This window comes from Myxine glutinosa, chromosome 13 (genome assembly GCF_964187855.1).
Source record: "Myxine glutinosa chromosome 13, kmMyxGlut1.1, whole genome shotgun sequence".
Taxonomy (NCBI): Eukaryota; Metazoa; Chordata; class Myxini; order Myxiniformes; family Myxinidae; genus Myxine; species Myxine glutinosa.
The window spans coordinates 27,365,245-27,389,919 of record NC_136273.1 but is presented as its reverse complement, the minus strand read 5'-3'; the positions used below and the strand labels follow the sequence as shown (position 1 = coordinate 27,389,919).

At 45.0% G+C, this 24,675-nt stretch overlaps 1 protein-coding gene across 1 annotated transcript in view; it reads left to right on the top strand.

The window, feature by feature from the left end:
• NOTCH1 (notch receptor 1) overlaps positions 1-24,675 on the top strand; it is a 127,764-nt gene that overhangs the window by 81,890 nt on the left and 21,199 nt on the right. The window contains exons 11-30 of the mRNA XM_068134051.2: positions 2,223-2,336; positions 2,820-3,053; positions 5,466-5,576; positions 6,431-6,623; positions 6,798-6,943; positions 7,046-7,159; positions 7,602-7,721; positions 7,867-8,019; positions 8,234-8,462; positions 10,217-10,418; positions 14,779-14,932; positions 15,233-15,417; positions 15,572-15,704; positions 16,053-16,310; positions 16,442-16,554; positions 16,824-16,993; positions 21,301-21,478; positions 21,608-21,843; positions 22,196-22,361; positions 22,562-22,752. Of these exons, the coding sequence (XP_067990152.2) occupies positions 2,223-2,336; positions 2,820-3,053; positions 5,466-5,576; positions 6,431-6,623; positions 6,798-6,943; positions 7,046-7,159; positions 7,602-7,721; positions 7,867-8,019; positions 8,234-8,462; positions 10,217-10,418; positions 14,779-14,932; positions 15,233-15,417; positions 15,572-15,704; positions 16,053-16,310; positions 16,442-16,554; positions 16,824-16,993; positions 21,301-21,478; positions 21,608-21,843; positions 22,196-22,361; positions 22,562-22,752 (3,400 nt within the window). The remainder of the gene's footprint in view (positions 1-2,222; positions 2,337-2,819; positions 3,054-5,465; positions 5,577-6,430; positions 6,624-6,797; positions 6,944-7,045; positions 7,160-7,601; positions 7,722-7,866; positions 8,020-8,233; positions 8,463-10,216; positions 10,419-14,778; positions 14,933-15,232; positions 15,418-15,571; positions 15,705-16,052; positions 16,311-16,441; positions 16,555-16,823; positions 16,994-21,300; positions 21,479-21,607; positions 21,844-22,195; positions 22,362-22,561; positions 22,753-24,675) is intronic.

Here is a 24,675-nt window from a genome sequence, read left to right as displayed (position 1 = left end):
GCAGGCCGCAAGCTTCCGTGAGATGCCGAAGCAACGGCGGTGATTTGCGGCCGGGCCTCAAGGCCTCAACCCAAACACTGAGGCCTTTGTTCGCCGTCGGCTGTGTTTTCGCTGAAAGATTCCGATGAACAAAAGCAGCCGGCCCAACATAATTATGCTTCGGATAGGCCGGAATGCGATGTCGCTCGTGGCTTAGATATCTCAGCTGTGCTCTCTCACTTTGAGAAATATTCCACATTGAAAACATTTCGCTTTTTGTAAGAACAACGGAATTTTCTTTGTTGTTTTTCATTGGCTGACAATGAATAGATCAGAGTTTGTTTTTCTCGTTAGGGTGACCGCGCAATGGCGGACCCCTTTCATTTCGCAAGCACGATCGAAGCTCCATCAGATGATCTTTCGGCATCGGGAAATAAGCTACTTGGAGCAGCCGAGTGTCGTTTGTGACGCATCGATGTTTATATTTCAGGGAAGCGCTCGCTCGAAGCAAAATTCCTCGTTCACAACAATTGCGGCCCAGTTTGGTTTTGCTTCGGCCTGCTGTTCCGTGAATAACTTTAGAAATTCCTTCTTCATTTGCTTACCCACGGCAAGTGTTGATACCTTCCCAGTAATTTACCTGCCTCGTACCTATGAGGTGATCCATATTGCACACCTGTAATTTGGTATTACATTTAGCGTTGCGTTGCTTGGTAAAGTCTCGTGTCACGTTTCGGTCGTATGTTTGTTTTCCTCCGTGGATTTATATACCTGTACTACTACGTACTACTACCTCGTACCTATGAGGTGATCCATATTGCACACCTGTAATTTGGTATTACATTTAGCGTTGCGTTGCGTTTCTTGGTAAAGTCTCGTGTCACGTTTCAGTCGTATGTTTGTTTTTCTCCGTGGATTTATATACCTGTACTACTACGTACTACTACCTCGTACCTATGAGGTGATCCTTATTGCACACCTGTAATTTGGTATTACATTTAGCGTTGCGTTGCTTGGTAAAGTCTCGTGTCACGTTTCAGTCGTATGTTTGTTTTTCTCCGTGGATTTATATACCTGTACTACTACGTACTACTACCTCGTACCTATGAGGTGATCCATATTGCACACCTGTAATTTGGTATTACATTTAGCGTTGCGTTGCGTTTCTTGGTAAAGTCTCGTGTCACGTTTCGGTCGTATGTTTGTTTTCCTCCGTGGATTTATATACCTGTACTACTACGTACTACTACCTCGTACCTATGAGGTGATCCATATTGCACACCTGTAATTTGGTATTACATTTAGCGTTGCGTTGCGTTTCTTGGTAAAGTCTCGTGTCACGTTTCAGTCGTATGTTTGTTTTTCTCCGTGTATTTATATACCTGTACTACTACGTACTACTACCTCGTACCTATGAGGTGATCCTTATTGCACACCTGTAATTTGGTATTACATTTAGCGTTGCGTTGCTTGGTAAAGTCTCGTGTCACGTTTCGGTCGTATGTTTGTTTTCCTCCGTGGATTTATATACCTGTACTACTACGTACTACTACCTCGTACCTATGAGGTGATCCATATTGCACACCTGTAATTTGGTATTACATTTAGCGTTGCGTTGCGTTTCTTGGTAAAGTCTCGTGTCACGTTTCGGTCGTATGTTTGTTTTCCTCCGTGGATTTATATACCTGTACTACTACGTACTACTACCTCGTACCTATGAGGTGATCCATATTGCACACCTGTAATTTGGTATTACATTTAGCGTTGCGTTGCGTTTCTTGGTAAAGTCTCGTGTCACGTTTCAGTCGTATGTTTGTTTTTCTCCGTGGATTTATATACCTGTACTACTACGTACTACTACCTCGTACCTATGAGGTGATCCTTATTGCACACCTGTAATTTGGTATTACATTTAGCGTTGCGTTGCGTTTCTTGGTAAAGTCTCGTGTCACGTTTCAGTCGTATGTTTGTTTTTCTCCGTGGATTTATATACCTGTACTACTACCTACTACTACTACCTAATATGGGGTCGGCCAGGTTGCGTTTTTGGCCCAAGTCTGATGTTTGACCGAAGGCGATGAGTCTGAGGTACAGTTCCTCTAGCCCGATGCTAGTCTAGGCCTGATGCGCTGAGCCTCGTTATCGGAATGTAAACCATCTCAATGAGCCAAGTTTTAAACATGGCTTCCGCTTCCTGTTGTGCAGCATGATTGACGTCATCTTTGGTGGGTTCTCCGGTGTAGGTTTCACAGGAAGCATGTGCCAAATTGATGTTGATGAGTGCGCGAGCACACCTTGTTACAACGGGGCCAAGTGCGTGGATCTGCCGAACATGTTCGAGTGCCAGTGCCCTGAAGGTGAGTGCCTCCTTTTCTTTGGATACCTGCTTTTCCACCCAAACGTTTCACGATTTTGAACTCTCCCTTCAGAATCATTGGGAACTTTCAATCATGCTTGTGCGTTATTGGACTCGTATCCATGTTTAGCCTTAGATGGAGCTCATCACCACCTTTGGACCTTATTCCCAAGCAACCTGTCTGACCCATCCTTTGGGATATTATTTCATGCAAATTAGCCAGCCAATAATGGAAAATGCGGAATTCCTTCCTCGTCTGTGCTTCAATTCAGAGTGGGATTCAGCATTGGCCTTTCTCTGTGCTCTCTCCATTACTAAGTGAATCCCCATTACATTACTTTCCTTTCACGTATTAATATCTCTAAATTCACCTGGTGCTCTCACCTGATCTGATGTCATTATTCCCCACACTTTCTGACCAAGGGGACCTTGCCCCACATTACTCTCATATGATCGCAATAAAATTGGTGCTTTCTCCGTGCAGGCTTTTCAGGCCCACTGTGTAAGATCGACGTTAACGACTGTGAACCTGACCCGTGCCACCACGGTCGCTGCATCGACGGCGTCGGAATGTACTCGTGCGAATGCCGTCCCGGCTATGCCGGTACACGCTGTGAGACACAGATCAACGAGTGTGCATCGGCGCCATGTCGGCATGGAGGGAAGTGTGTCGATCTCGTAAACGGATACCAGTGTGTGTGCCGTCCAGGAACCGGAGGTATGGTGGCAGCACGGTTATGTTTTCCTTGCTAGTTCAATTTGTTCTGAAACATTTGCTGTGTTCCTATTGGGCATCCTGGAATGAATAGCCGATATACATTACATGGCCAAAAGTATGTGGACACCCAAACATCACACCCGCATGTGCTTGTCGAACATCTCATTCCAAAATCATGGGCATTAATATGGAGTTGGTCCCTTCTTTGCTGCTATAACAGCCTCCACCCTTTTGGGAAGGCCTTTTTTTAATGGGTTTTTTTTGTAAGAGCTAACACATTGAACATGAAAACATGCACAGACACATAAAACATGCAATGAAGGGAGCAGGGGACAAGAGAGGGAAGCACACAAGCACAACAGTAGAGAACAGGGACGTCGGTAGATCTGTGGAAGGGGAGGGCTGGGTGAGGGGGGAGGGGTACACGGTATAAAGCAAATGAACACTACTAGGAATTTCAGGAAAGAAGTTGGGGATTGAAAGAGGTGGATTTGGGGTGTTTTAACGGGTGTATAAAAGATCAAGGTTTTGGATGGGGGAAGACAAGAGATGGCGGTGATCAGCTGTTTTAAAGACCTGGAGGGAGGAGAGGGATTGAAGAGAGTGTGGGAGTAGTTTGTAACAGAGGCGGGAGAAAAGAGGAATGAACGAGTGAAGGTGAATAGAGAGTCTTGATTTTGGCAGTTTCACCAGAAGAGGGTTGCTGGCAGATCTTTTGCGCCCTGCAGGAAAATTTGGGGGACAGAGCAAAGACAGAGCAGGGGGAGCAAGGCCGGAGTCCGTAGAAGACAGAAAGTCCACCTACCTTCCTGCGGTGAGAGAGAGAAAGGCCCTCAAAATCAGCTTCATTGTGGGAGATTCCAATGATTCTGAAAGCTTTGGTGTAAACCACGTGAAGCCGAGCTAGGTGTGAGGCAGGAGCACCAGCCCAGAGGGGAGAGCAGTATTCCATTGAGCTGCGGATGAAAGCTTTGTATGTGGTGAGGAGCTCAGAAGTGCCCAGAAAGGACTTCGCACGGTGGAGGATGCCCAGTCGGATTCCACTAGATTATTTCCACTAGATGTTGGAACATTGCTTCGGGGATTTGCTTCCATTCAGCCACAAGAGCATTAGTGGGGTCGGGCAAGGATGTTGGCTGATTAGGCCTGGCTCGCAGTCGGCGTTCCAATTCATCCCAAACGTGTTCGATGGAGTTGAGGTCAGGGCCCTGTGCAGGCCAGTCGAGTTCTTCCACACCAATCTCGACAAACAATTTCTGTATGGACTTCGCTTTGTGCAAGGGGGAATTGTCATGCTGAAATAGGAAAGGGCCTTCCCCATACTGTTGCCACAAAGTTGGAAGCACACAATCGTCTAGAATGTCATTGTATGCTGTAGCATTTAGATTTCCCTTCAGTTGAACTATGGGGCCGAGCCTGAACCATGAAAAACAGCCCCAGCCCATTATTCCTCCTCCACCAAACCTTACAGTTGACGCTATGCATTTGGGCAGGTAGCGTTCTCCTGGCATCCGCCAAACCCAGATTCGTCCGTCAGACTGCCAGATGGTGAAGCTTGATTCATCACTCTATAGAGAACGCATTTACATTGCTCCAGAGTCCAATGGCGGCGTGCTTTATACCACTCCATTGGCATTGCGCATGGTTATCTTCACAAAATATAATCATAATGATTGTATCATTATTGGCATCCCTTCGACTGAGATGTGCCTGGCATTGCGCATGGTTATCTTAGGCTTGTGTGCGGCTGCTCGGCCATGGAAACCATTTCAGGAAGCTCCCGACGAACAGTTGTTGTGCTGACGTTGCTGCCAGATGCAGTTTTGAACTCGGTAGTGAGTGTTGCAACCGAGGACAGACACTTTTTATGCGCTACGCGCTTCAGCACTAGGCGGTCCCGTTCTGTGAGCTGTGTGGCCTACCACTTCGCGGCTGAGCTGTTGTTGCTCCTAGACGTTTCCACTTCACAATAACAGCACTTACAGTTGACTGTGGCAGCTCTAGCAGGGCAGAAATTTGACGAACTGACTTGTTGGAAAGGTGGCATCTTATGACGGTGCCACGTTGAAAGTCACTGAGCTCTTCAGTACGGCCCATTCTACTGCCAATGTTTGTCTATGGCGATTGCATGGCTGTGTGCTTGATTATTATATATACCTGTCAGCAATGGGTGTGGCTGAAACAGCCGACTCCACTAATTAGAAGGGGTGTCTGCATACTTTTGGTCATGTAGTGTAGGTTAATCTAACTGGACTAACCACCATCTTGGTGCTGCCCAGGTGAAGTTATCTGTTGGGAGTACACTGTCCTTCAAGTGGCTTAAATCGGCCATCCTATTTGTATATTGTACAATTGATTTTAAAAAATTGAATGCTTTATTTATGTACCTCCATGTTTGTGTATTCTCCGTAGGTACAAACTGCGAAATTAATTATAATGATTGCAACAGCAATCCGTGCACGTATGGAACCTGCCGCGATGGCATCAACAGCTACCAGTGTGTCTGTGAGCCGGGTTACACAGGTAGGTACTCTCCGATCACATTCATAAACAATGCGCACATTTTACCTGCACTAACATAAGGGTATCCTCGTTTACTGTTACCCATTGTCTTTGCTACTTTTTGTGGTTATTAAAGGGTTACTTTGAACTCCTTCATGGAAGAATAGTTAGACACTTAATCAAACTCAATAAGTTTCAGACAAGGTATCAACCACTTTTCCATGAGTAGGTTTCAGATGAGGTATCAACCAGGTGCCCATGAGTAGGTTTCAGATAAGGTATAAACCAGTTGCCCATGAGTAGGTTTCAGATAAGGTGTCAACCAGTGCCCATGAGTTTATACTTAATCTGGTTATTATTTACTCTTCTTCTGGGGTAGCAGTATAGTTGAGAGCACCCTCATCATTGAAGTGTCCACTCAGGATATGTTCCTTGAAGTGGTCTGATTTAACTTAAAACTTCTGTTCTGGTGATCTGCTGTCTAGAACACACTTCATCTCCTTTGGATGAGGATGTAAAGCTGATTGTCAATTGAGTGAGTGTACATCATACGTGAAGGTTGTTGACGTTTAATATGTCAAAGTGTATTTGGAAAAGAGTAGGCCAATGTGAACTGGTACCTGTCCAAAATTGCCTGCTTTGAGTTGGCTCTGCAACTACGGTGGCACGAGGGGGAAGTGTCACAGGGTACATTTGGATATGGCACAAGAAAAGTGGAGCAAATGGCACTTACCCCAGTTTTAATTATCTTGTGCGACTTTGAGGACGGCTTTGCTCTATTCTTTGCCAAGATGCATTATTTCGGTCTAATGTTGGATGCCACCTTTTGTCTGATTTCTGTTTCCCAAACTTCCATGATTTTTTCCTCACGCAAGGCCCAATGTGCAACCTGAACATTGACGAATGTGCTTCGGCACCGTGCCACAATGGAGGGACATGCATGGACGAGGTCGACGGCTTCTCGTGCCTGTGTCCGGATGGTTTCCAAGGGGTCGTCTGCTTGGTTGAGCGAGACGAATGTGCCAGTAATCCTTGTTTACATGGATTCTGTGAGGACAACATCAATGGGTAGGCATGGTCTTCAAATATAATCATAATGATTGTATCATTATTGGCATCCCTTCGACTGAGATGTTAGTTCGGAGGTATCGCACTCCCATTTGAATTCCGGGTTTGATTCCCACTGTGACCATAAACTTTAAATAATATATATATTAATTTTTGCCATGCGGCCCTCTACAGCTACCGGTGCATTTGCGAACTGGGTTGGGAAGGCCGTGACTGTGATGTCGATCGAGACGACTGTGCGTACAGTCCTTGTCGCCACGGTGGCAGCTGTTACGACCAGCTCAACGACTACACCTGTGTCTGCAGGAACGGTTTCACAGGTAGGTCGATGGAATTAAAGATCGGGAATGCTGGACGTGGCTTACTGCGGGATGTGAAACGGTTTCGCTGTGTGTTCATCGGATTATCCTGTCTCTCCACAGGCAGTAGCTGTGAGATTAACATCAATGAGTGTCAATCCAACCCGTGCCTCAACCAGGGCCAGTGCATCGACATGCTTGCCGGCTACGTCTGCATGTGTAGGCCTCCATACACTGGTATGGCTATACTTGGGCCCAACAATTTTACTCGGGATTAAAAAAGAAATTCTCATGTCGGGGACATGTACATATGACATACACAACACGGGGAGTTTTTGACTCCACCCATTCCTTTCTCCACTTATCCCTTTCCTCTCCTCTCTTGCCGACATCTTTTACCTTCTTCACAACTTGCCTTCCTTCCCCTTTCTCTTCTGTCCTGTTGCCTTCTCTTGATTTCCTCAATATAAATGATCGGAAACCACTTTACTCAGCGGATGCTTTGAGTGAATGAATTGCTCGTGGTTTTAACGGATCATTACTACAAACCCAACATCATCAATACACTACAGTACACCAGTACGTTGTTTCGTCTTGACCTGTAAAGCCGAAGAAACTGTTTCTCGTGAAGTTTGCTTTGCCAAGAACGTTCTAAGTGGCCATTTTGTGTTGTTTCTAGGCCAGCGTTGTGAAATCAAGCTGGCGCCATGTGCGGTTGCTCCTTGCCGTAATGGGGCACTTTGTCGTGAGACTACAGACTTCATGGATTTTGTATGCGTGTGCTCCGAGGGCTGGCAAGGTAACTCGGGCCCGGTCCTATCCTTGCGATGAACGAGGTCCATTTGAACGCTGCAGTGATTTCTCCTCGATATCATGTTTTGTCCTCGGTGATAATCATACACGCCATTCAATAATTCATTATTTTCTGCAAATACCTCTTCCAGGCCGACTCTGTGACATTGATGTGAACGAATGCGGCCCAGATCCTTGCCAAAATGGAGGCACCTGTGTGAACACGCACGGTGACTACATCTGTGTATGCTTGTTGGGCTACGACGGCCGTCACTGCGAAGTGGATGTTGACGATTGTGCGTCAGGTGAGTGGTGCCGAACGTGTCCACCATGTCAATGTCCACAATCTTTGACCTCGGTTTGACCCCGGTTTGACATTGCGTATGAACCACATATGCATCTCATATTGCTTTGACAGAAAATTGTAATTTTTGCAAGTTAAAAAAAAAATTATTTATTTATTATTGCAATTCATTTAACAATTTTGATGCCTCTTTCGTCTTTCACTTGGTGCGACAGCACCCTGCCAAAATGGCGGCACGTGCCGCGATAGCGTCAACACGGTGAGGTGCGAGTGCCGCCCCGGGTTTGCGGGACCGCTGTGCCAGACCGAGGTGGACGAGTGTGCCAGCTCACCGTGCCACCATGGTGCCAACTGTACGGACTATGTGGCCAGCTACACGTGCAGCTGTCCACCCGGATTTAATGGGATTCACTGCGAGAATAACATCCCTGACTGCACAGAGAGGTCTGACATAGCATGGGACAGATTTTTTTTTTTTTTTTTTTTTTTTTTTTTGTATACAAGATCGAGGCTCGTGAAAGAGCGAACATTAATCACACAGAAAGACAAACCGACACATAAAACATATAACATCGGGAGCGGTAGACAAGATAGGGAGAGAGGGGGAAGGACACAAACACAACATTTGAGAGCAGGGACCGAGAGACATGGAGACATCGAGAGATCTGAGAGAGGGCGAGGACTTTGGGGGGGGGGGGGGGCATGGGAAGGGGGCGGTGGGAGAGGTATAAAACATATGGACACTGCCAGGACTTCCAGGAAAGAAGTTGGAATTTCAAACAAGGTGGATCTGGGGTGAATTAGCGGGGGTAGAAAAGATCAAGGTTTTGGATGGGGGAAGATAAGAGATGGTGGTGAACAGCTGTTTTAAAGACCTGGAGGGAGGAGTGGGATTGAAGGGAGTGAGGGAGTTTGTTCCAGAGGCGGGAGAAAAGAGGAATGAAAGAGTGAAGGTGAGCAGAGAGCCGAGCTTTCGGCAGTTTAACCATCAGAGGGTTGCTGGCAGATCTTGTGCGACCTGTAGGAATATTTGGGGGACAGAGCACAGAGAGAGCTGGGGGTGCAAGGCCGGAGAGGAGTCGGTAGAAGACAGAAAGACCACCTACCTGCCTGCGGTGAGTGAGTGAAAGGCCCTCAGAGATAGCTTCATCGCGGGAGATTCCAATAATTCTGAAAGCTTTGGTTTCAACAGCGTGAAGCCGAGCTAGGTGTGAGGCAGGAGCACCGGCCCATAGGGGAGAACAGTATTCCATTGAGCTGCGGATGAAAGCCTTGTATGTGGTGAGGAGCTCAGGTGTGCCGAGGAAGGACTTCGCACGACGGAGGATGCCCAGTCGGCGACTGGCTTTGGAGGCCAGCTTGGAAATGTGGTTTTCCCAAGAAAGATCATGGCAGATAGTGAGACCCAAAATCTTGAGCGACAGAACTTCTTGGAGAGGATTGTTGAGAAAGTAGATGGGAGGGTTGTCCAGTCGATCTTTTCGGAGAGACATAGTAAGAGTGTGAGATTTGTCAGGATTGAAAGACATGTTCCACTTGTTTGACCAGTCTGTGATTTTGTCCAGGTCTTCAGAGAGTGAGGAGGCAGCAGACTGCCGATCTGAGGGAAGAGGAATGGAGCGGCAGAGTGGAGTCATCAGCAAAGAGATAGAGAGGATTTTCGAGAGAGTCAGAGAGATCATTGTCAGCACAGTCAGCACAGATAAGAGGATTAGCCCTGGAATTAAGGTTGAAGTTAAAGTAATGGTGGAAGAAGTTTACTGTGGGGTTAAAGTTCCACTGAAGGCTTCGTACTGATCTTGGTTCACTACTTGTAGTTTGTTCGCAAGACTTTGAGCTTCGGATCGGTATGCAGTGTATATCATAACTACGTTTTATTAATTTATTATTTAAGCTGGGAGCACAAGTTCAAATCCTACATACTGTGTTGTTTGTCTATTAATGTCGCTGTAATTTATGAAATATGTGTCCAACCACCCTTTCCCCTCCTCCTCTTCCAAAATGGTGTTGTACATAACGATATGTAACATCAATTCCAAGCAGCTTAGACAGCCGGCTTAACATCTCAAAAATAACTTCGTCACATGAGTGGAATCTTGTAACTTGGATTTAAAATGGACATTAAAGCTGCAGCTTGACCACAAGATAAACATGCTTTAATATGTCGTTACCAAAACTCCCGCCCTTCCCTTCCCCAGCTCTTGTTTCAACGGTGGCATGTGTGTGGATGGGATAAATAGCTACAGGTGTGTGTGTCGCCCGGGCTACAGCGGCTCCAACTGCCAGCACGAGGTGGACGAGTGCCACGCGAGCCCGTGCCGTAACGGGGGCACGTGCCGGGATGGCGTGGGCTCGTTTCACTGTGTCTGCCTGCATGGTTACACAGGCAGCACCTGTCAGGTGCACATTCTTTGATGGTTCGCTTGTTCATGCTCACCTGGGAATGGCTAGTATGGAGGCATGTTTACTGTAAACCAAAAGTCCTCTTATACAGATGTGCTGATAGCAGGAAAAATGTGGAGTAGGAAGTGAAACCTTAGAAGAAAGTATTACGGTGGAAGTGAAGTGGAAATGAACCTCAAATTAAATAATATTGACAATTGGTAGATCTGATCGATATTGGGGTTTTCAATTTATATCCATATATGGAAACAATGCACCAGCAAGCAGGAAATACAACTTCAGGGGATTTCTCATTCATTTTGGTTGAAGCAGCCATGTCTTGCCTTTGAGGGTCTCTGATTGGCTGTGAAAAGTCACATTCATTTTATAACTAATGATTATTTCTGCAAATTGTCAAATTGTCAAACTCCCAATTCAAAGACAACTGCGTCTTCAGAAATTCCTGGTTAAATTCCCTGAATGGGATCCTGTTTCTGGTTTCCCGTGTGGCATCTTTTCTTCCCCTCTCCTAGTGAATTGCTTCCAAAGTTAAATACACCATTCTGGATTTGTCTCTGTTGCCGTCAATTGTTGTTTGTATCGTGTGCTCATTGCCGTGTCTTTTGTATGCCCGTTAGTTATTTTGATCTTGTGCGTCTGCCTCGACTAATTGGGCCTACACCTTTTTCCCTTGACTCACACACACGCTTCTTGTGCTTCCTCCAATTGTCTCTCAATCACAATTCGCATCTTCGCTTTAATTCCGTCATTACACCTTCTGATAAAAAAGAACAAAGACAAGCAACAAAAGGGTCCCTCACCTTATGTTTTGAATATCCGTCTCATTCCTTGTTGGCTACATGTTTGACAGGCCTGCTTCCTTGTTCATCCCTTGCTGAGTGGCATCTTTCTTCAAACTCATCCTTTCCCACCCTGTCTCAAAAACATTTTCTCACTCCATTTTTTTCTTCGAAGAATGACCACAAATATTAACTAGAACGAGCAATCAAAGATTGCAGACCCTTGCCAGGAATTGTTTTGTGTGGTTTTATAGTATGTATTTTATAGATGTACTCACATTCTAAGTGTGCATACTTTTGAGAGGTACTCGGTTGAAAAAGAGATAGCGTGTACTACTGCCTACCACTAGGTGGCGTTTGTGGCCTACATGAGCACATTCTGTGCGGACAAGCAGACAAACAAACGAACGGACACAAATGCAATAAATACCCTCTCCTCTGGTGAGGGTTTGAACACGTCATTCATTATCATCACTCAATCGTAGCTCATTTACCAGCCTCGGTGCTGCGAGTCTGGAAGGTCGGCGGTTTGGATCCCAGCCGAGTCATACCAAAACTTTTAAATGGGTGCGTGCTGCTTCCTTGTCTGATGCTCAGCATAAAAAAATTAGAAAGCGTCTGAAAATGCAAATCCCATTCGCCCCCATTTGTATTCAAACGTCTTCTTCTTCCATAACCTAAACATGATGAAAACAGTTAAGAAAAACACAAAATGAAAATTGCTGATATTATTCAGCCTTGACCTTTGATCTTTTGATATAAAATAAATAATCAGGATCTAGCTCTTGATTGGTGAACTAATTATGTGACCCAATATGCAAATTCTTAAAATTTCACGTCAATTGGTTGAAAATTGGCAATTTAAGCCTTTAAGTACGGGATTTTTTTTGGGATAAAAAATACCCCCGGTACGGGATTAATTTGGCATTACGGGAATGCAACCACGTACTGACAATCTATATATATATATATATATATATAGGTATAGTCGATGACGTGTAGTAACGTCATCCGTACACAAAACTTTTTCGCTGGTTGCGGCAATGGACGTCATCCGTACTCAAAGGGTTAATGCAACCTTTGACCTTTTCATTTTAGAAAAAACAATTAGCTCCTAGCTTTTGATTAGTGAACCAATCCAGTGACCCAATATGCAAATTCTTTAAATTTCAGATCAATTGGTTGGAAATTGGCGATTTTATGCAAACTTGACGTTTGACCTTTTGATCTAAAAAAAACAATCATCTCATAGCTTTTGATTATTGAACCAATTCAATGACCCAATATGCAAATTCTTATAATTTCAGGTCATTCAGATGAAAATTGATGATTTTATGTGACGCTGACTTTTGATCTTTTGACCTTTTTGACGAAATAATTAACTTTCCTACTCAGCCTGTTCCCAATAATCACAATCAGCCTGCTCCCAATAATCAGCAAGGTCATGGAATCCATCATTGCTTCTGACATCAAATCCTTCCACTTCTCCAATGGCTTGATCTTTGATCATCAATTTGGATTCAGACCAGGTCACTCTACTCTGGACATGCTGCTTCTGCTGTCTCAACAATGGATGGAGGTCCTCAATGCCAAACCGGTAATCAGAGCCGTCTCCCTTGACATATCTCGTGCCTTCGATACGGTCCGACATCCGACCTGCTCACCAAACCCTCCTCCTATGGTATCCATGGAAACCTCCACACATGGCTTGCCGACCTCCTCTCTGGTCGCAGTCAACGTGATGCGCTGAATGGAATTCTCTCCTCTTCCCTTCCCACCCAGGCTGGAGTTCCTCGAGGCAGTGTTCTGGGCCTTGTGCTTTTTTGGTCTTCATTAATGATTTATCCGACTCTCTGGAAAATACTCTCTATCTCTTTGCTGATGACTCCACTCTCTGCCGCTCCATATCTCAACTCTCAGATCGGTAGGTAGCAGCCTTTTCACTCTCTGCAGTTCTGGACGATATCACAAACTGGTCAAATAAGTGGAACATGTCTTTCAATCCTGACAAATCTCACACTCTCACTTTGTCCCTCCGAAAAGACCATCTGACAACCCTCCCATCTACTTTCTCAACAATCCTCTCAAATAAGTTTTGTCATTCAAGCTTTTGGGTCTCACTATCTGCCATGATCTTTCCTGGGAAAACCACATTTCCAAGCTGGCCTCCAAAGCCAGTCGCCTCCAAAGAGGCTTTGGCCTCCAAAGCCAAAGCCGGGCATTCTCCATCATGTGAAGTCCTTTCTGGGCACTTCTGAGCTCCTCACCACATACAAGGCTTTCATCCGCAGCTCAATGGAATACTGTTCTCCCCTCTGGGCTGGTGCTCCTGCCTCACACCGAGCTTGGCTTCATGTGGTTGAAACCAAAGCTTTCAGAATCATTGGAATCTCCCGCGATGAAGCTGATTTTGAGGGCCTTTCGCTCGCTCACTGCAGGCGGGTTGGTGGGCTTTCTGTCTTCTACCGACTCCTCTCCGGCCTTGCTCCCCCTGCTCTATCTGTGCTCTGTCCCCCAAATTTTCCTGTAGGACACACATGATCTTCCAGCAACCCTCTTCTGGTGAAACTTCCAAAATCAAGAATCTCTGCTCAACTTCACTCTTTCATTCCTCTTTTTTCCCACCTCTGGAACAAACTCCATCACTCTCTTTCAATCCTTCTCCTCACTCAAGGTCTTTAAAACAGCTGTCCACCATCATCTCTTATCTTGCTCTTATTGATGCCGTGTAAACCAGGACTGTCAAATTTATTGGAATCTCCCGTGATGATGCTGAACCTCTGGGCCTGACAGGTCTGTCTACCACCTCCTTTCTGGTCTTGCACCTTCTGTCCTTTACCTGCTCTGTACCCACCCCAGGTCACTGCAACTTGCACATGGTATTCCAGTAACCCATTTCTGGTGAAACTCCAAAAATCCAGACTCACTGCTCACCTCTACCCACTTGTTCCCCTTTTCTCACCTGTGGCCTGTGGGACCAACTTCTTCAGTCTTTTCAATCCAAATCTTCCCACCACTGCTTAAAGACAGCTGTTCACTACCTCGTCATGCACATGATCTTTTCCGCCATCATTAACCCTCCCCCAAGCCCACCCCTTCCTTTCCAGGTTATTGTGTTTTCCTCCCTCTCCCTCCACCAATTTATAGTTTTTTGTTCTATTTCTGTTTAATTCCCAGTTTTTTCCTTCCTCTTCTTGCTGTTGTGTCCTCCTCCCAACTCATTCTTCCTCATGCCCATTATTACTCCAAGTGCCGATCTGTCGTCCCTCTCCAACCTGCTGTCGGTGTGTTTCCCTCCTTACCACTCACTATGTACGTACATGTTCTGCTCCGTTCTGCATTCTAGCTCTTCTATGAGCCTCGACTTTGTATATCAAGGAAAAACAGGCATATTTACTGCTTAACGGTGCATTTATTTAATATAGGGACATGATGGGAAGTCCTATCTTGAGGAAATCTTTGACGATAATTATTTTTTAACGTTTTAGCGAAGTTTCCTTTAAATGCTGTCAGGTATAAATAATGTGTGGAGGCCTCTTAGACTACAGCTGATAGACTCCTTGGGTGATGCGGAACAGAGACTACTCGACTGGTGTGCCACTTCACCCTGTAAGAATGACGGAACCTGCTCACAGTCGGGCACTGCTTTTCGCTGCGAGTGTGCCAGCGGTTGGACCGGCATTTACTGCGATGTACCCAATGTCTCATGTGACGTCGCTGCACACAGATTTGGTGAGGGAACGGAACTTTGTTATGTTTAACCTGATTATAATGCATTTACTATTATTATCATTATTATTATTATTATTATCACCGTCATCATAATATTGTTGATATTTTTAATCTTAGCTTGGCTGCCACCAAATGTGCGGTTATTCAGTTACAAGCCTTGACATTTGGCCTAAATGGATTGGCACGTCTTTTCAAACATACTCTCCACCTATTGTCAGACAAGTGTTAATACTTCCAAACATCTGTGCTGAAGTACCATTCGTACCTGGACTGCACACCAACCTGTTTGCTCTGATGCAGGAGTGCAGGTGAGCGAGCTGTGTCACCACAGCGGGTCGTGCATCGATGTGGGAAACAGCCACCGATGCCAGTGCCAGGCCGGCTTTACAGGCAGCTACTGCGCTGATGAGCTGGATGAGTGCACCTCAAGTCCCTGCCACAACGGCGGTACCTGTACCGACTACCTGGGTGGATACTCTTGTGAGGTCGGTGTTGCTCCTGGGGGATATTTTGATTTTGATTAAACGACAGGCAACTATCAACATTTTCGGTTAATATCTTTATGGAGGGAATGAATAAGGGAGGATAGAAAGTGGAGGCTTTTCATTTGTTCTTTTGTGTCGCTCCTACCACCGGCAGTGTGTTGCGGGATACCAGGGGTTGAATTGCGAACAAGAGATCAACGAGTGCCAGTCACAGCCATGTGAGCATGGAGGCACGTGCATCGACCTGGTCAATCGCTACATCTGTTCGTGCCCGCCTGGCACCGAAGGTAGTGACTTCACCTCATCAATAGCTAATAGGATCTTGAGGATCTCTGTTATGATGATGGAGTCATTGGATTTAAGAATATTGAGATTGATGTTCTTAAAATGTTTTTAAAAATATTGTCGGATGTTTGTGATGCCCAATATTGACATGTCATTACTTATCATGGATGTGGTGCTTCTGGTGTTAATAAGTTGCAGAAAATAATACGTAGTAGTTTTGTTTAAACCTCAAGGATTGAAATGGTAAGAATAGGCATGAGGATGGAGCTGAAAGAGATGAGGAGGTGATAATTAAAGTGACCATTATATAATTTATTGATGGTGATGCTCCTGGTCCATCTCACCCCAAGGTGTGCGATGTGAAATCAACATCGACGACTGTTTCCCATCCGTGGACCCGGGCACGCTGGAGCCACGCTGCTTCAATGGCGGCTCGTGCGTAGACCGTGTCGGGGGATTTTTGTGCTCTTGTCCTCCGGGATTTGTGGGTGAGCGATGTGAAGGAGACGTCAACGAATGCCTCTCGAACCCTTGCCATGCACCTGGCGCACTGGACTGCCTTCAGCTCGTAAATGACTATCAATGTCGCTGCCGGCCTGGCTATTCTGGTGAGAAACCTTACGATGTATTGATCCCTCTTAGTCTTCTGAACAAGTCTTTCCGTGAAAGACATTTTCTCAAAAGCTTTTCTGCCTTTATACCTTCACGAAATGATTCCTGGTGCCACCTTGCTTCGCAGGGCGACACTGTGAAACCACCATTGACATATGTGAGGAACAGCCCTGTCAAAATGGCGGATCCTGCACGGTCGCCCTCACGTCGCCCAACGGGTTCACGTGCAAGTGCCAGCCGGTAAGTTAGGCCTGGTAGAGCCTGAGTTGCGAAGTGAAGATGACTTTATTCCAAACATGATTCATCGAATTATCCCTCGAGTGTGAATGAAACAAATGAAGGAAAAATTCTTCATCGGAATGTTTGGTTTAACGATCGCCTGATGTTTCCCAAATCTGGGTGGCCGTCTCGGTCGGTTCATGACAATAGCTTTGTTTGAAAGTTCCATCGTCATTTTCCTGTCCCTTAATGATCCCGTTGACCCAAACCACCTTAATTTCCCCACGCAGGGCTACAGGGGCCTGTGCTGTCACGAGAGCAGCCACACGTGTGGGAATTTGACGTGTCGCAATGCCGGCGTGTGCGTACAAACAGCAGGTTCCGAACCACACTGTGTGTGTCCCTCCTCGCATACCGGCACCGGGTGTGAGATTCCCGCAGAGGCCTCATGCCTCAGCAGGTCAGTACCTCATGTGGAGCACTCACAGACTATGGGTGTTGTTGTTTTTATGAATCATCCCCATTACTGGTATGCCATGTTGTACATTATTAAATTATTCGGTCTTGGCCTGCAGCCCTTTACTGACATGTACATAACTTGACATTGTTGTAAAAATTCTCTTCCTCCCCCCCCCCCCCCCCCCCCAAATCTCCCATTATTGGCCATTTGCCCATCTAACCCTTTTATATTCCAAATCCCTGTAATTTAATTGTCTGAAGAGGATGAAATCAATGATCACAAGAGGTCATCCATTTTTGGTCTTTGACTAACTTGTGGCACTACGAGGCCCCCTGGTGGATTCCAAATTGCAATTATCATTATACAAATTATTAAGATTAAATAACATGGAACATTATCCCCCCATTGTGATTCCTAGGATTTACGATTTTATCGTGGATCTTATTTTCCTACTAATCATTAGGGGTTTTGAGGCAATTTAGGATGCATTTAACAGAAACGCCTATCAGGGGTTATCCACATATAGTGGTACACACACACAATGATTGAATGTTTAACCCTGAGCAACCTTTTCACCTCATAGGTAATGTATGTTATACACTTCCCCCGAACCACCGACCCATTCCCTCAACCTCCCCCTTACCTTAATCACTCAGCACCGCTCTCAGCACCTTAGCTTTTTTTTTTTTTGCATACAGAGTCAAGGCTCATGTAAGAGCTAACACATTACACACGAGAACAGGCACGGATCCATAAAACATACAATGAAGGGAGCAGGAGACAAGAGAGGGAAGCACACAAGAACAACAGTAGAGAACAGGGACGTCGGTAGATCTGTGGAAGAGAGAGGACTGGTTGGGGGTGGGGGGGGGGGGGGGGGAGGGAGAAAGGGGTGCACGGTATAAAACAAATTGACACAACTAGAAATTTCAGGAAAGAAGTTGGAGATTGAAAGAGGTGGATTTGGGGCATTTTAACGAGGATAGAAAAGATCAAGGTTTTGGATGTGGGAAGATAAGAGATGGTGGTGAACAGCTGTTTTAAAGACCTGGAGGGAGGATTGGGATTGAAGAGAGTGTGGGAGATTGTTCCAGAGGTGGGAGAAAAGAGGAATGAAGGAGCGAAGAGCGAAAGTGAGCAGAGAGTCTTGATTTTGGCAGTTTCACCAGAAGAGGGTTGCTGGCAGATCTTGTGTGTTGCAGGCTCTTATTGATGAGCAGTATTCCATTGAGCTGCGGATGAAAGCCTTGTATGTGGTGAGGAGCTCAGGTGTGCCAAGGAAGGACTTCGCACGACGGAGAATGCCCAGTCGGCGACTGGCTTTGGAGGCAAGCTTGGAAATGTGGTTTTCCCAGGACAGATCATCACAGGTAGTGAGACCCAAAAGCTTGAGTGACAGAACTTCTTGGAGAGGATTGTTCAGAAAGTAAATGGGAGGGTTGTCCAGATGGTCTTTTCGAAGAGACAAAGTGAGAGTGTGAGATTTGTCAGGATTGAAAGACAAGTTGCCCTTATTTGACCAGTTTGTGATATTGTCCAGAACTGCAGAGAGTGAAGAGGCTACAGACTGCCGATCTGAGGGTTGGGATATGGATATGTATATAATAATACCGTAAGGACTCGACTTTGTTATCCCTTTTACGCCGCACCCAGTGACCCGATGCCCACGGCACTAATGGATTTACGATCTACGAACCGCGCTCTTTGTTTATCACGTACAGACATACTCGAAAAATCTGAATTAGCCGACGTTGGGGCCCAAAAGCATCCGATTAACGGCCGATACGACTCCATCTTACGACCCCATCGTATTGGCGTCTGCTGGGCGAAGGCGAAGCGAGCCGTCCGCTGATTGGACAGTCGAGTGGTGTGAGCATGGGTGGTGTGAACCAAATGGTCTTTTTATTCCCTTGAACATTTTAAATTAGTATATATAAGGAAACGTCTTTATCGTCATTTTAATAAAGTTAAATGGAGTGACGTTGCGATACTCGGGGTGCGTTGCATAAATCCTCGTAACTCAGAGAGGTGTAGCAGGTGGCGAGACGTAAGGAAGCTTAAAGATAACGAGCTGAAAACAGACGAACGATATGTCAATCTCTTTCTACACCGAACGGAAATAAAAGAATGAGAGCGGGAGGGCATGGTCTGAGCACTTCGAGCAGAGAGGACTGATTGGACTTAACTTAAAGAGAAAAAATTGGCGATTAACGGAAGAAGAAGATCCCATGAGCGCTGCCGTCAGTTATCGAGGTGTGTTGAGATCTGAAGAGATGAGGTGGTTTCTAGGAGCGATTTGCACCTTTTTACTGCTTGAGGTGAGTTCGGTTCGTGTTTTGTGACTCGTAGATTTATTAATCAAAACGCCACTGTGACCGTGTATGTGACTCATATTCGCGATTACCACAGAAGCACATCGACGGGGAGTATCTATATAATAATAGCGTAAGGACTCGACTTTGTTATCCCTTTTACGCCGCACCCAGTGACCCGATGCCCACGGCACTAATGGATTTACCATCTATCTCCTATGCCATCCATAATGGTACACTCTATCCATACACCACATCCTCCCTTCCGTGGATGTTCCACGGGTTTCGGCTAGTTGTTGATTAAACGTAGATCTTACACGAGTCCTCTATGTTGAAAGCAAAGTCCTCCGGATGTAGAAAGGTAACATTAGGCGTCTTTTTGTTTCTTACTGGTATTAAAGCAGGAAATGTAGAAAAAAACGTGAGGAAGACAAATTCACTTCAGCAATGTTTAGCAAGCCTTCATAGAGTTATTAAACACGGAGAGGCCTTCATGGAAAGGCTTTTTTAAAGCGCCTGTTGATTGATGGAAATTAATATTTAAAATGTAAAAAAAGAATAATTTTATTCAAACCAATTATGAAGTACGATGTTATGAAGAACCACAAGGAGGAGGAAATTTCTCCTTAATTGGAAAAATGACGTCATCAAGATGGTGTTACATCACTCTCCCAAGCTCAGCGGTAGTGCTTGTCTGGTGTCACGTCCGGTGTTGTCTCGTATATTTGTCTGCATGTTTGTGTGTGTGATTTGTATTTGCGGCTCCTCCACGAGCCTTAAACCCTGTAAAAAAGGAAGGAAGAATCCACTGGAAATAATAATGACAAATGGTGCGTCATTTAATGATACGCATCAATATGATCATGTGTGATAAATTTGGGACAATTGTATTGAGTGAAAGATGAGTCCATATCTCTCAATGTATAACACGTGTGTTCTTTGTACCTGGTAACGTGTGCTTTCTTTGTTGTGGTGTAACACGTGTGTTCTTTGTTCTGGTGTAACATGTGTGTTCTTTTGTTGTGGTGTAACATGTGTGTGCTTTGTTGTGGTGTAACATGTGTGTTCTTTGTTCTGGTGTAACATGTGTGTTCTTTTGTTGTGGTGTAACATGTGTGTTCTTTGTTCTGGTGTAACATGTGTGTTCTTTGTTCTGGTGTAACATGTGTATTCTTTGTGGTGGTGTAACATGTGTGTTCTTTGTTCTGGTGTAACATGTGTGTTCTTTTGTTGTGGTGTAACATGTGTGTTCTTTGTTCTGGTGTAACATGTGTGTTCTTTGTTCTGGTGTAACGTGTATTCTTTGTTGTGGTGTAACATGTGTGTCCTTCGTTCTGGTGTGACATGTGTGTTCTTTGTCCTTTTTTTTAGAGTATCTAAAGCTCATATAGAACTGCCATGCACACCTTTCACACATCACAAACATGGGCATACAGACAAACATACGTGACACAACACAAGACTGCTAGACGATACAAACATGGTCACTGAGTTTGGCGGAAGTGCCGTCACTTCCCGGAGCACTCTGGGTACCAGCGACACCACACCAATGGTGCCGCCTTTCTCACTGCACTCAGCGGGGCATTTCCTAAGGAGTAATTTCCGCATCCCCATGGATGCCAACCTATGGTTGTTAGACTGCGTTCTTATCCTTTTAAATTCTGAACGTCAAGCAAGAAAGCAGCAGGTACCATTTTAAAAGTCTGGTACGACTCGGCCGGGGTTTGAACTGCCGACCAGCTAGACTCGGAGTGGATGCTCCAACCATTACACCACCACGTTTGGTCTGGTGTAACATGTGTGTTCTTTATTCTGGTGTAACATGCATCTTTTTGTGTCAACAACACTTTAGTTAGAGTGTTGTTTATTTGCATGTAACATGCCTGCTCTTTGTAACATGCCTGTTTTTTTTGTAAATGTAACATGCCTGTTTTTTTTTGGAGTAATGCACCTTCTTTGTGCTGGTGTAACATGCATGCTATCCACCTATCCCAGCCTGTGCTACAATGGCGGTATCTGTGAATCACAAGAGGGCCCACCTTATTTCCACTGCCATTGCCCTGCCAATTTCAATGGCCTCCATTGCCATATCCTTGATCCAAACTTTAACGGAGGAATTGGCGAGAATATCGCACCCCCGCCCGCAGTCCAGACAAAAGAAAAGTGTCCACAGGTGAGCATGAGAGCTGGGCTTAACGGTTGATGCAAGGGAGTGTTAAATCTGTGACTGGCATGACTTGGTCCTTGATTATTTTGTAAGTAGCGAGAACAATGGCCTGCCATTGTTGTGTGCTGCATGCAGCTGGAGTGTCTCAAAAAGGCCGGGGATGGACGATGTGACCACCACTGTAATGTGCATGCGTGCGGCTGGGATGGTGGTGACTGCTCCCTCAATTTTGACGATCCCTGGAGGAACTGTTCCAGAGCGTTGCGCTGCTGGCTTTACTTCGGGAATGGACACTGTGACAAACAGTGTTCCTCGGCCAGCTGTCTCTACGATGGTTTTGACTGCCAGGAATCCCGTGGTCGTACCTGCAAGTAAGCCAGGCTTGGCCTCACATCTGCATGCATTGCCCAATGACAAGGATACGTAAGGACTATTGAAGGGAGGACAGCATTTGGCCCATCAAGCCTGTGCTATTTCAACACCACATTTTTTTTTTTTTTAATTTTTTTTTTTGTATACTGAATCGAGGCTCGTGAAAGAGCTAAAATTAATTCAACATACAGTTTATTAACTTAAATTCATTGGGGAGGGGTGGTGGGGGGCGGGGGGTGGGGGGTTAGGGGGAGGGAGGGACAGGTTGAGGGAGGAACATTCACGTAAAGTTTTAGGCCCATCTTTATTTTACCGATGATTCATACTTTGCTCCTTCTCTTTTCCATTCAGCCCTATCTATGACTTATACTGTCGTCATCATTTTGGCAACGGGCACTGTGACCAGGGGTGCAACTCTGAAGCGTGTGGCTGGGATGGTGGAGACTGTCCTCCTAAGGGTCCAGCTCTGCAAGATCAGCACTCATTTGTACTTATTGTACTTATACCACCAGAGGAGGTAATCAGTCATTCCACAAGTCTACCATTCAAAACATCTACATAATTTACACTGTTCAATCTCACTGGGTCTTGGTAATGACGTCACTTTGAATGACCAAGACTGGCAGTTGATTTTAGTTTTTTCAACATTAATTGCTTATGTGGGTGTGGTTTGTGATAATGGCTGGAAATGATTCTCTCCCTTTCGCCTACACACAGCTCCTGAATGACTCGGTTAACTTCCTGCGCCAGCTGAGTGTCGTATTGCACACTGGTGTGCGCTTCAAGCAAGACGAACATGGTCAGAATATGATTTACCCTTACTATGGAGGTGATAACAGCGGGAGAACACTATTTGCACCATCACTGAGCTGGCGTCGCAGACGGGAAGTTCGTCGAGAGGTACTCGGGTGAGAAACTTGCACAAAACTTGTTTATTTGCTTGAGCACACCTGTGAAGTAACACTGTGAAAAGTCAATTTTAACAACACCCTCCTACATTCTGTATTTTGTAAATGATTAATAGTTTAAACGTTATTTGAATATATATATATATATATATATATATATATTATTTATATATATATATTATATATATATATAAACTAGCTTGGCCCGGCTCGCTGCGCTCGCCTCACCACGTGTCGTTACTGAGGAACGGGCTTATTTTAGCTGAGGATAATGACTGTACCTGAGTTGTTGTGTTGTCATGATTTACACCAATCATAATACAAACAATTATTTTGCACAAATTTATTTGTAGTGTTTGTGATATTACATTTTTATAAGCAGTTTAGGTTGAAGATTTAGGTTGAAAAAATATATAGAATTCAAAAAAGAACCCCTCAGCACATACATACGGGAGTGGTAGGTGCAGACTGGAAGTTTGGGACGATTACACCTCACCACCACGTAATTCAAAACACCTCACCACCACGTAATTCAAAACACCTCACCACCAAGTAATTCAAAACACCTCACCACCACGTATTTCAAAACACCTCACCCCCATGTAATTCAAAACACCTCACCACCAAGTAATTCAAAACACCTCACCACCACGTAATTCAAAACACCTCACCCCCATGTAATTCAAAACACCTCACCACCAAGTAATTCAAAACACCTCACCACCACGTATTTCAAAACACCTCACCCCCATGTAATTCAAAACACCTCACCACCAAGTAATTCAAAACACCTCACCACCAAGTAATTTAAAACACATCACCCCCATGTAATTCAAAACACCTCACCCCCATGTAATTCAAAACACCTCACCACCAAGTAATTTAAAACACATCACCCCCATGTAATTCAAAACACCTCACCCCCATGTAATTCAAAACACCTCACCACCACGTATTTCAAAACACCTCACCACCACGTATTTCAAAACACCTCACCCCCATGTAATTCAAAACACCTCACCACCACGTATTTCAAAACACCTCACCACCACGTATTTCAAAACACCTCACCACCACGTATTTCAAAACACCTCACCACCAAGTAATTCAAAACACCTCACCACCACGTAATTCAAAACACCTCACCACCACGTATTTCAAAACACCTCACCCCCATGTAATTCAAAACACCTCACCACCACGTATTTCAAAACACCTCACCCCCATGTAATTCAAAACACCTCACCACCAAGTAATTCAAAACACATCACCCCCATGTAATTCAAAACACCTCACCACCAAGTAATTTAAAACACATCACCCCCAAGTAATTCAAAACACCTCACCCCCATGTAATTCAAAACACCTTACCACCACGTAATTCAAAACACCCCACCCCATGTAATTTAAAATACCTCACCCCACGTAATTTAAAACTTTCAAGGAATCCATCGTTCGTGCAGGCATCGGTAGATGTTGCAGGCATCGATCGATCGCGCATAACAGTACCACTCTTGGCATTCGTCACATTCGATCATTCATTTGCCGTCATCTGGGCAGCGTGTATAATTTCTCCCCCTCCCCCTCACCCTTTCATTTCAACTTGCTTTTTGTCACTCATGTAAAGTCATATAAAAATGGTTTTAAGTAAGTAACATTTCTATTTAAAAGACATTTTATATAGAAACGATTACAAAATAATAAAACGTTGAAAGGCAAATTAAATGAAGAAACGGAGTTTTGCTTTGGTTTTTACCAACGTGCCTTCCGAGCCGATTTCAACATCCGTGTGCCGAATCCCCAATGTGATCGCCAAGGTATTTCTCCGGGTACAGTGTGGTATTTCCATGTTTTTCCATGTATTACTTGAGCTCGTGATTGTGGTTGACGTTGATTTGTGTTCCATATACAACTAATTTTCCT